We start from the raw sequence: 12,984 nt of genomic DNA on the forward strand, positions 1-12,984 counted from the left end.
TGTCGTTGGTGCTCACATGTACCATGACAGCTGGCTCCTCAGCACTGCCTAAAATACTATCTAGGTAATGTGTGAGGTCCACCATCTTCGCACCAGGTAGGCATGTTACCAGGCGATCCTCACGCCCACCAGCCCCACCCGGCTGTCTACATTCCTAATAATCGAATCACCTACCATGACGGACGATCTAACCCTTCCCTCCTGGGCAGTAGGCCTTGGGGAGATAACCTCGGTACGAAAGGAAAATGCACCACCTGGACAGCAGGTCTTTGTTTACAGGATCCTTTCCTGCTGCACCAGTTTGATGCTGTCCAATCATGAGACCTTCTTTCTCCAAGGCAGCACCAGGGCTGCCAGTCTGAAGTTGGGACTTGGCAACTATATACCTGAAGGTCTCATCTATATACCTCTTTCTGCCTCAGCTCCTCCAGTTCTGCCCCTCTAGCTTCCAGAAATTGGACTCGTTCTCTGAGAGCCAGGAGCTCTTTGCATCGCATGCAAATGTACAATTTCTCACCGGTGGGTAAAAAAAAATCATACATGTGACATTCGATGGAAAAGACTGGGAAGCCCCCTCTTGCTGTTGGACCTGCTGCCTTTATCTCAAATTCTTTTCAGTTCCCACTTAAATTTTAGGTTGCTAAGGGAGTAAGAATGTGTCTAATTCACGTTCTTTAAATATATTAGTGAATTTCACTATATGTCTGGTAGTGGCCTACAGGGGAATGATCAAACTCTCAATAAGGTTCTTTTTTGGTTTGTTGTTTTTTTTGAAAGTGGCACTTGCCTATAAATTAAAGGATGAGCTAGGGGTGGGTAGGTGAAGGGTGGGAGGGATGGGAAACACAAACAGTAACTTCAGTTAGTCAGCCAGAATGACTCACTCCTATCTTGATTAAGAAATGTTGGTACCTAATCCAACCAAATCACACTACCTTAGCACCTTAACTTCACCCCAATACTTTTAAAAAAGAAAATTTCCCAAGCAAAACTTACTGATTTCTTTCAGCCACCAGCAAGGTTATCTTCTCCTCTCGGTGCTCCTATCCCATTACTGTTTAGATCAGTGGATCTCAATTGGTGGTGTTCACCTCCTGGTCTCCTGCTGCTCTTCCCTCCTCCTCCTCACCCCAGCGAGATGCACGCAATTCTTTAATGAACACTGCTGCTATTCCTGCCTGTGCTATGAGCACATTCAAGCCTGAAGCGGAACAGCAACAGTATTTGTGGAAGCTAGCAACAGCAATATGGCCTCTTCCTTTTCCTGCCCCTGCGACCCAGATGAGGAAGTGATATTTACTGGGCACACGGGAAGAAAAGGGCCATGCTGCAGCAGACATTTAGCTTTCGGTCAGTGCCTCTAACTGGACGCTGCACACGATTCCTGAGAGCCCAGCTGTCCACTCCGAAAACGGGCAGTGGCCACCCTATTGGTAAAAACTGTTTAGCACGGACGAGGTTTCAGGAAGGAGCAATGGAGGCTAAGACTGAAGGGAGATGCGGGCTGGTCTGTAAGGCTGAGTGACGTCACCCCCAGACTTTAAGGTTGCAAGTTCTACAAACTGTACAAACATCCCCAGGTTTTATCAATTTCTTTCCAGCAGACTGCTCTAACAGGTTCTTGTTCACAGTATGATTGTGACAAAGTTGTTTGCATGAAACTGAAATATGGAGAACAGAAAACCAGAAATCGGTTAAATGAATGATGGATGCGATTTGTGTGAGATAGTGTGAGCAGTAAATATCGCACATGGGGAACTTGAGGGTACTTTCTGTACTCCTGGATATTTTCTCACAGAAGCAATGGAAGAGAAGAGAAGCCAAAGAAAAGTAAAAAGTACAAATGAGCAAAGTTAAAAGTTTGGGCCAAAGCCACTTTGCAGGAGAGAGGATCCTGGGGGCTTCCTTTCCCATGGCAGTGCTCGACAAAGTCTGTGCTTGCAAGAGATTGTTCCGAAGCTCACTGGGAGCTCATGTCCAATAGCCCCTGCTAGTTATCCCAGGACAAGCAGGATGCTAGTCCTCACATATGGGTGACATCAGTAATGGAGCCCTATGTATGGAAAACTTCTGTAAAAGTTTCTATGAAACTTTTGACTGGCACCAGAGTGCCTACTGAGCATGCCCAGCATACCATGATATTCCCTGCCACAGGGGTCTCCCTTTAGTCTTCTTTTTTCCGCGAGGCAGTTAGCCTCGTGGTTATTAGGAGTCCTGTGGGATTCTCCACAACTTTTCCTCATGGAAAACTTTAAAAAACTTCAAACCGCAAAGGGTCTCCCTTGGTAAACCATCGCGGTAAGTTTTTACCATTTTCGCCGTTCCGTTCCGCCTCTCTTTTTTCCCCAAATTTTTGTCCTGAGTCATAAAGCCGTCAACGGCTGTCCGGCCTCAAAAATGACTACAGGCTTCAAAAAATGTCCAAAATGTACAAGGAACATGTCTATCACAGACCCTCACCAGGACTGTGTCCTCTGCCTTGGTGAAGGGCATGATGTGAAGAATTGTCCCTTATGTGCTACGATGACCTCGAAGGGTCGACGTCTGCGACTGGACAAAATGGAGCAGTTGTTCAAAATACAACTGGTTTCTGCTCCATCCACTTCAACACAATCGTCTCCGGCTGGGTCGATTAGGAGAGTCGTCTTGAAAAAACGACAATCAGGTGAGTCGGGAGACGCTCCATTTTCTTCCCCCTCGCCTTCGTCCAGGGCGTCAACATCGGGCAGTGAGAAAGCCCGCGAAAAAGACAAGCATCGCCATCGGCACCATAGGCCGCATACGGCATCCGCGTCCTCGATACCCGGCGAGCCATCGACGGAAGGCGGCACACCGGTTAAGAAACCCCGGCTCCAGGGTAAGGCTTCCGAGCCATCGACAAAGCGATCTTCGCCGATTCCGGCGGAAGGAACCCGTGCCTCCTCAGGGCTCTGAGGACGTACTGATGTCGCCACCACCGCCTCCCCCCCATGGGTGCTCTGTTTACATCATCCATGCGGGCGGAACTTGACGTTTACATACGCCAAGCGGTCAGGGATGCCTTCGTTGAAGCGATGCCACGACCTGCTACACTGGTTCTGCCATCGACACCGGTCATGAGAAGATCGCCGATTCCATCACCAGTACCCTCTATGCCGAGGAAATCACCGCAATTATCGATGACGTCTGTTCCAACACTGGTGCCGTTCATGCCGCAACCAGTGATGCCGATTCCACAGATTCCATCGGTTCCAATGCGGCCACCGACCCCGATGGCACCGTCGGTGCCAACTCAAGATTCGTCCATTTTTCAACCTTTGATGGACAAATTGGATTCCCTTATCCAGGTCTTCTCCTCCTCCCCACAAGATCTCGGTTCTGATCAACATCAGGAACCATTACCAGGTCCGTCAAGTGTCATACCACCCATCAGACCGCGTACACCAGTATCTGAGATCCCATTTAAGCCTCCTAGGCCAGCAGGGCATCCTCTGGACACAGCAAGTGACTCAGAATTTTCATCTGAAGAAGATATCCTCTCTGAGCCCTCACCACCGGAGGATCTTTCATTTTCTAATTTTATAAAGGAAATGTCTGAAACAATCCCTTTCTCCCTCCTCTCAGAGATAGACAGCAGACAAAAAACCTTGGAGGTACTTCAATTCGTAGATCCTCCCAAGGAAATACTTGCCATTCCAGTTCACGAGGTCTTACAGGAATTAATGTACAGGATGTGGGAGCACCCTGGTTCGGTGGCGGCAGTCAATAAGCGTGCTGATGCCACTTATCTGGTTCAGCCCATCCCAGGGTTTCAGAAAACTCAATTGCCACATCAATCAGTAGTGGTCGAGTCAGCCCAGAAGAAGGCCAAGAGGTTAAAACAGCATGCCTCCACACCTCCTGGGAAAGATAACCGGTTCCTGGACAATCTAGGAAGAAAAATCTTCCAAGCTGCGATGCTGGTATCCAGAATAAATTCTTACCAGCTATTTATGAATCAGTACCAGCGAGACCTGTGGAAACAGGTTGAAACACTATCACACCAATTACCTGACCAACTTCAGGATGGATTCCTAAGACTCGTGCACAAAGGCCTAGAAGCGGGCAAACACGAGGTAAGGGCCACATATGATTCCTTTGAGACAGCCTCCCGGTTATCAGCGTCAGGAATCACAGCTAGGAGATGGGCCTGGTTAAAATCATCGGAGCTGAGACCAGAGGTACAAGAACGCTTGGCAGACCTGCCTTGCCTGAGGGAAAACCTCTTTGGTGATAAAGTCAGAGGCGGTGGCAACCATCAAAGACCACACTGAAACCCTTAAACAGCTGTCTCAGCTACCGCAAGAGTTACACCAACCTTCTAGGAGGCCTCCAAGAAGGGAACCAAGGAAACCATATTATTGCCCTAGGCGATATTATCCTCCGGCAACCAGACCCAGACAACAACTGCCTACTCAACGGTCACAACCTCGCCAGAGACCTGCTAGGCCTCAGCAGCCTCCGCCTGCGGCGTCCACTTCTGGATTTTGAAATCCAACCAGAGAGCAGGAGCCATTCCCAAAATCCTTATCCACAATTACCTGTAGGAGGCAGAATCTCTTATTACCATCAAACTTGGACCTCCATCACGACAGACCAATGGGTACTCTCAATTACAACTCAAGGGTACCGCTTGGATTTCCTCACTGTACCAAACGAAAATCCTCCTATTCTATCTTGGACAGTGTCTCATCACTACACAATTCTACAAGCAGAATTATCCACCCTTCTGACTGCCAGGGCCATAGAAAAAGTTCCCAGGCCTCAGTGGGGCAGAGGATTCTACTCCCGATATTTCCTCATTCCAAAGAAAACCGGGGGCCTATGTCCTATCCTGGATCTCAGAAATCTCAACAAATTTTTAAAGAAAGAAAAATTCAGGATGGTGTCATTAGGCACCATGCTACCTCTTCTTCAAAAAGGAGATTGGCTCTGCTCTCTGGATCTTCAAGATGCTTACGCTCACATTCCCATCTTTCTTCCTCATCGACAGTACCTGCAATTTCTGGTGGAAGGTCAACACTTCCAATACAGAGTACTGCCTTTCGGCCTAGCCTCAGCACCTTGAGTGTTCACAAAATGTCTTGCAGTAGCGGTGGCACATCTTCACAAGCAAAGAGTACATGTGTTTCCTTACTTGGACGATTGGCTCATCAGAAGTCAAACACAAAGCGGAGCTCTCACTTCTCTCCATCTCACAATAAAGTTGCTTCACTCCTTGGGGTTTCTCATCAACTACGAGAAATCCCATCTCACCAGTTGCAGTTCATAGGTGCAGATCTGAACACCATCACAGCGAAAGCATTTCTTCCAAAAGACCGGGCTCAAGCGCTTGTTCTCCTAGTGCACTCGGTTCGCAATCAGTCTCGAGTTACAGCTCATCAGTGCCTCACCCTGCTCGGACACATGGCCTCAACGGTTCATGTCACTCCCATGGCCAGGCTCACCATGCGACTAACGCAATGGACACTCAAATCTCAATGGATTCAAGCCATTCAACCATTGTCCACTCCCATTCATATCACATAAGATCTAAGATCTTCTCTTCTCTGGTGGACATCCACAATCAACTTGCTCAAAGGCCTACCTTTCCAGCAACCAGTTCCACAAGTGACTTTAACTACAGATGCGTCCATCTTAGAGTGGGGAGCGCACATTGCTCACCTAAAGACACAAGGCACATGGACAAAGCAAGAAGCCTCCTTTCAGATAAACTTTCTGGAACTTCGAGCTATACGCTATGCTCTACATGCGTTCAAGGACTGCCTTTCACACAAGACTGTTCTGATCCAAATGGACAACACAGTAGCCATGTGGTATATCAACAAACAAAGGAGGTACGAGCCTGTGCCTCCCTGTCAGGAAGCAGCTCAAATTTGGGACTGGGCCCTAGCACACTCAATTCTGCTACGGGCCACCTACCTAGCAGGCATCCACAACACAGTAGCGGATCGCCTCAGTCGTCACTTCCAACCACACGAGTGGTCTCTGAACCCATCGCTAGCAACCAAGATATTTCAGCGTTGGGGTCAACCAACAATAGATCTCTTTGCGTCCCACCTGAACTACAAAGTGAACAATTACTGCTCTCTCCTCTGGCAGTCCAACAGCCTACCAAGGGACGCCTTTGCTCGCCATTGGAATTCAGGCCTGTTATACGCGTATCCGCCGATACCACTCATAACCAAAACACTAGTGAAGTTACAGCAGGACAAGGGGACAATGATACTCATAGCCCCATATTGGCCTCGACAGGTATGGTTTCCCACACTGCTAGATCTCTGTCAGGGATCCAATTCGCCTGGGAGTAGCTCCCAATTTCATAACTCAGGAACAGGGTCAGTTGCGCCATCCCAACCTTCAATCCCTGTCCCTGACAGCATGGATGTTGAAAGCTTGATCTTACAACCACTCAACCTTCCAGCCACTATATCTCAAGTACTTATAGCTTCACGTAAACCTTCCACTAGAAAGAATTATTCCTACAAATGGAAACTGTTTACATTGTGGTGCACTCAGAAAGATTTAGATCCTTTCACTTGCCCCACTACCTCACTACTAGATTACCTTTACCATCTCTCAGACTCTGGTCTTAAGACATCATCCGTAAGGGTACACTTAAGTGCAATCTCAGCTTACCATAATAAACTGGGAGATGCACCCATTTCTACACAGCCTCTCATGAGTAGATTCATAAGAGGTCTAACTCACATTAAACCTCCAGTTCATTCCCCAAGCATACAATGGGACCTGAACGTAGTATTAACTAGGCTTATGCGTTCGCCATTTGAACCCATAAATACCTGTGACCTTAAATACCTTACTTGGAAAACGGTATTTCTCATAGCCATTACATCAGCTAGAAGGATCAGTGAATTGCAAGCACTAGTCACATACGAACCTTTTACAAAGTTCCTACATGACAGGGTAGTCCTCCGTACACATCCAAAATTCCTTCCTTAGGTTGTCACGGAATTTCACTTGAACCAATCAATAGTTTTACCAACATTCTTTCCTAGGCCTCATTCTCATCAGGGTGAAAGAGCCTTACACACTTTGGACTGTAAACGTGCGTTATCCTTCTATTTAAACCGCACAACAGCCCAAAGGAAATCCAACCAGCTGTTTGTATCCTATGACCCAAACAAACCAGGTAAAGCAGTGGGTAAGCATACTCTGTCAAACTGGCTAGCAGATTGCATACAATTTTGTTATGAAAAAGCAGGCCTTACTCTTCAAGGGCGAGTAAAGGCACACTCAGAGCAATGTCAACCTCAGTAGCACCTATTCTGGACATTTGTAAAGCAGCAACATGGAGTTCTCTTCACACCTTTGCAGCTCACTACTGTTTAGACAAGGAAGGAAGACAAGATTCAGCATATGGACAATCTGTCTTAAAGAACTTGTTTCCAGTGTAATCCCAACTCCTTCTACGTCCAACCTGCGGTGATCTTCGGCTGATTCATTTCATCAACAATACTTCACTGTTACTACAAGACAAAATGACTCAGCCTCTAGCTTGCTAATCACCCATATGTGAGGACTAGCATCCTGCTTGTCCTGGGATAAAACAAAATTGCTTACCTTGTAATAGGTGTTATCCCAGGACAGCAGGATGTAGTCCTCACGAAACCCACTCGCCACCCCGCGGAGTTGGGTCCGATACGTTTCATTATTTTATTTTTGGCTAATGCTATTGCTACAAACCAAGGCTAAAGGGAGACCCCTGTGGCAGGGAATATCATGGCATGCTGGGCATGCTCAGTAGGCACTCTGGTGCCAGTCAAAAGTTTCATAGAAACTTTTACAGAAGTTTTCCGTACATAGGGCTCCATTACTGATGTCACCCATATGTGAGGACTACATCCTGCTGTCCTGGGATAACACCTATTACAAGGTAAGCAATTTTGCTATACCCAAAATCTATCCACTTAGTGTTTGTTTTTATATGTGCGGATGTTTCAAAATGCACTGTGTGTGTTAGAAACATTCTTTTATTTTAAGGGAAAATAATTTTTTTGTGATAGCGAGCGACTAGTTGTTAATCACCTCCCTGGCCAACCTCTTTTTCTCTCACGTTTTCTCTCTTACTTCCTTGTGCTGTAGCTGCCATGTGTGCTGGGGGTGTGAGTGAGTGAGACAGTGAGCTATTATGTGTGTAAGTGTGTGAGAGAATGTATGTGATTGAGACGGTGTGTAAGTAAGAGAGAGGAAATGTGAAAGCAAGAGACTGGTCAGTGAAGTTACTGGTGTGTATGTGAGAGAGAGAGAGAGATTGGTCATGGAGGTGACTGGTATGTGTGGGAGAGAAATATTTGACAGGGAAGTGACTGGTGTGTGAGAGAGAGAAAGATGACTGGTGTGTGAGAGAGTGTGTGTATGTGACAGACTAGTTATGGGCCAAAAGGAAGAGGAGCATGAGGGCAGAGTTTCAGCAGCCATGGATGCTTCTGGTGTGTGCTATTGGCTTGCAAGGGAAAGGAATAGGAGAATTGCTGGAGAGGATAAGTAAAAGTGGCTTTTTAAGTTTCTCTCTTGATTGATTTCCATTTTAATTATTGGGTATTATGTGATGTCTGCTGTTTAAAATATTTTATTGATGTTTAGAGATTGGATGTTATTTATCAGTCGTTTTGAAACATTTATTATATTCTAGTTTTAGAATAATTATTTTATATTACTTGAGAAATGTATAAATAGAAATGTGGAGACAAAAACTGAACTGGAAACAGCAAGAAACCAGACTGAGTGTTGTATCCAGTGCAACAATGGAAAACCAAAAACATTAACTTGATGGTTACTTTATTCTGTATTTGGTGAGGATCTGTCTGTGTTCTGCGGGTGTGACCCAGGTAAGGGTATTCAGCAAGCTTGTAGTTTGTGTAGCTTGGCTTGTTCTGCTTTCCTAATAGGTGGTATATTGGTATTTAGGGCCTGGTTAAATATTTGTAGTGTTGTCTTTTCATAGGTAGGGTTGTTATCATTCCAGTTTTTGTCTCCATATTTGTAACTTGCAGTCTTTTTGTAGTTGGTGAAGGTCAGTTCTATGTGTGTGTGAGGTGAGGTATTTTACTAACAGACATTTGTATCAATTTTATTTGTTGTGTTTTCTCAATAGAACATGTATTGGTGGTAAATTGCTGTTTTATTTTTCATAAGGAGGGCTGTTGCACCTGGTAGGGGAGAGTGTTTATGTTGCTGTGACTGAGATGACACCAGAAATATCTTTTTTGTATCATAAATTGAACAGGGAATGTCCTAGTTCTGTTCTGTACCCATTGTTGGGAGGTTAGGGCAGTTCATGTAGATAAAGTATATGTTTACATTTAGCCCAGTGACGATCATGTGTTCAGTGTGTCACACATGTGAGAGCAATCTGTCAGGTGTGTCCTGACAGAAAAAAGGTTGAGAACCACAGGTTTAGATAATGACTCCTGATGCAACAGCAGTTTTGGGCGGTTTAAGGTATTTTTTTGAGTGATAGACTCAAAATCTAGTCCCCTAGAACCCATTGTTTTGTTTTCAGGTTGTCTCTTTTTTTAAAGAAAAAGGGAGTCAAATTCACAAACAAGATTTTTCCTCTGATGGGCTTATCCCTCCACCATTCCCCCACCTTTTTTTTTTTTTTTTTTTTTTTGAAGACACCTCTTAGCTAGTGTCTCCCATATTTCTTTGTGAACTATTTTCCTTCAGATAAAGTGAGGTTGCTTACCTATAACATGTTCTCTTAAGACAGCTGTTCACCATCATACAAACCCTCCCCCTGCTGGAGTTGAGCTCGTTCTGTTTCTTACAGAATGAGCTCAACTCCAGCAGGGGGAGGGTTTGTATGATGGTGTATGAGAGGTGTATGAGAGGTTGTATGATGGTTGTATGAGAGAGGTTTGCATACACTGTGTTCGATGTATGTAAATTTATCTCATGCATATTCATTATTGATATTCTGAAAACCTAACTGGTTAAGTGTGCTTCCAGGAGAGGACTGGAAAACACTGCCCTAGTGGTTAGAGCAGTGGGCTGAGAACCATGGGTCAAACCTCACTACAGATGGTTGCGACCTTTGACAAGTCACTTTACTTCTCTTATCTCAGGTATTAACTTAGGAAGTCATTTACTAAGCATTTTTACCAAGGACAGATATTGGGAGAAAATCCTCAGTAAATTAAGCCCTTAGACTACAAACACTCTGGAGACAGGGAAATACATACTGTACCTGAATGTAAATTTTGAGCTACCAATGAAAAGGCAGAAGCTAAATAAAATAGGGCTTTTGCTGTACTACTAAAAAAGTAGTTATGGTCCAGTTCTGCTGCTTAGTCTGGTTCAATCTCCTGTTTAAACAAACCTGGCCAGGATTGGGTGTCTTGGAGAAGATGACGTTGCTACTATGGCAAACTGTTAGCCAAAGAGAATTCTCTTCAGCCCTCAAAGGTTGCTGGTGCTGCTAAAGAATACTGTCTAGGCTTGGAAGAATCTAATGAGAATTAGAAAGGAGGTAGTTACTGAAGAATTCTTGCAAAAATATTTTGATGCTAATAAAATGGTTCTTTAAGTTGTCCGTGAAGTAAATCTGTTCTAAATTGCATTTACAAAACATTCTCTTTGATCCAGTCTTCAAGAAGCCCAACTGTTCATTTTCTGTGGTCAACATTAGATAACAATGAAGTTTTTGATTTACTTTGTGCAACTTTTTTTAACTTTATAATGAATTTAGTGTTATTTTTATAAAATGTTATTTTCTTTGTTTTCAGGAGATCCTAGGTTATAAAATGGACCACCAGGTATCTGTTTACATAGTAGCAGTATTAGAATACATTTCTGCTGATATTTTAAAGCTGGCTGGGAATTATGTACGAAATATACGGCATTATGAAATTACAAAACAAGACATTAAAGTGGCAATGTGTGCCGATAAGGTAAGAGCAAATGATCTTTTTTTTTCTTTAATTTAAAATAATTTGGTAAACAGTGGTTCTAATTTTGTAAAGATTAGTTTCATTCTCAGAGGACAAGCAGGAAATTAGTCCTCACACATGGGCAATATGATATGATGGAGCCCATCAAGGAAAACTTGTGTCAAGCTTTCTAGAGCTTTGAGTGAGCCTCACTGAGCATGCGCATCCAATTGGGTGCCTTCAGGCTTTTTTTCCACAGAACCCAGTGGTCACGGTTTGAGCCTCTGCAAAACATTTTCTCAATGAGTTGGTGCTTTTTGTACTTTTCTCTCTTCTTTATGCATGTTTCTTCTCTTATTGTTCTGTGATCTCCCTGTAGTGGTCCCTAGGTAAGGTTTTTCATCATTTTGCTAAATTTCAGTTCGCTGCTGTTTCCTTCTGGGCGGTGATGGTGTCAGTGCCCACCGGACATTGACCCACTGCTTCCGCCATAGAGTTTGATTTTGTGTCCCTCTTATTTTGTTATGACATGACTTCACAGTTTCAGTGGTGCCCTCAATGCAAGAGGACTGTAATCACATATCTCCATGATAGCTGCGTCCTCTGTGGTTCCTGCAAGTGCACTGAGATGACCCCAAAAGGACTCCTGTCCCGCTTGGATTTGATGGAACATGTCTTCGGGCACCAGAAGACTGATCTATTAGCGTCGAAAACATTGACATCCATGAACCATGGAGCTGCACTTGATGATAAAGGAGCCATAGGCATCCCGGGGGGGAGGGGGGGAGAGGAGTGTCTTGTCTATTCCCTTGACGTCACTGACTGGTAGAGAACCTGGAAACAGGCCAGCATCAAGCTCTTTCCAGTTGAAGGCATCTGCATCTGCCTCAGCACCAGGGAAGATTCATGCTGAGCATTGAAAACCAAGAAGCATTAGCATCAGTCCCCATTGATGCATGGGGGGAGCTCGTGCTCCAGGAATCCAGAGTGCAGTCCTAGTATCTGCGACTGATCCTCCTCTGTTCTGAAGAGGATGTGGTAACCCTTCCTGCCTCACAGACTGTGTAGGCATTGGCAATCTTTAAGGAGTTGGAGAGATGGATCTAAACAGGCTGTAGAAAAAGGCGCTGCAAGGCTTCGAGAAGGTACAGAGAAGGGCTACCAAAATAAGGGGAATGGAACAGCTCCCCTATGAGGAAAGATTAAAGAGGTTAGGACTTTTCAGCTTGGAGAAGAGACGGCTGAGGGGGGATATGATAGGTGTTTAAAATCATGAGAGGTCTAGAACGGATAGATGTGAATCGGTTATTTACTCTTTCGAATAATAGACTAGGGGGCACTCCATGAAGTTAGCGTGTGGCACATTTAAAACTAATCGGCGAAAGTTCTTTTTTACTCAACGCACAATTAAACTCTGGAATTTGTTGCCAGAGGATGTGGTTAGTGCAGTTAGTATGGTTGTGTTTAAAAAAGGATATAAGTTCTTGGACGAGAAGTCCATTACCTGCTATTAATTGAGTTGACTTAGAAAATAGCTATTGCTATTACTAGCAACAGCAACATGGAATAGACTTAGTTTTTGGGTACTTGCCAGGTTTTTATGGCCTGGATTGGCCAATGTTGGAAACAGGATGCTGGGCTTGATGGATCCTTGGTCTGACCAAGTATGGTATGTTCTTATGTTCTCGAACTGCTGCTCAACTCACTACAGGTTCTAGCTGGCACGGTATCTACACTGACACCGGTGTCTTTATGGTCTGTTGCTGAGACTCAGAGGGGCATCAGAGTCTGTGGTAGCTGGCTCATTTCTGAGGAACCAGAAATCATCAGAGGAAGCTTCCTCATGAGGACAAGGTTTCTCAGGGTCCTGGATCCACCAGCTAGCTGCATCGGTCACTGACACATTGGCTGGGAACAGAGTATTGAGGGATCCCTCCTGCAGGTTGCAGTGAGTAGGGATGCAGCAATGACTCAGATGACACTTCTTATGATGGGTCATCAGTGGGTCTCCTTTCCAACCCCTCGTTTTCCCCAGACAGAAGTCGTCACTGTCTGAGGACATCTTTTCTGG

At 44.9% G+C, this 12,984-nt stretch overlaps 1 protein-coding gene across 4 annotated transcripts in view; it reads left to right on the forward strand.

Moving 5' to 3' along the window:
• Nucleotides 1-12,984, forward strand: part of SOS1 (SOS Ras/Rac guanine nucleotide exchange factor 1) — a 1,044,495-nt gene that overhangs the window by 326,043 nt on the left and 705,468 nt on the right. For all 4 annotated transcript variants that reach the window (XM_029594364.1, XM_029594368.1, XM_029594365.1 and 1 more), the window contains one exon: nucleotides 10,770-10,934. In XM_029594364.1, the coding sequence (XP_029450224.1) occupies nucleotides 10,770-10,934 (165 nt within the window). The remainder of the gene's footprint in view (nucleotides 1-10,769; nucleotides 10,935-12,984) is intronic.

The sequence above is a fragment of the Rhinatrema bivittatum genome, chromosome 3 (assembly GCF_901001135.1).
Source record: "Rhinatrema bivittatum chromosome 3, aRhiBiv1.1, whole genome shotgun sequence".
NCBI lineage: Eukaryota > Metazoa > Chordata > Amphibia > Gymnophiona > Rhinatrematidae > Rhinatrema > Rhinatrema bivittatum.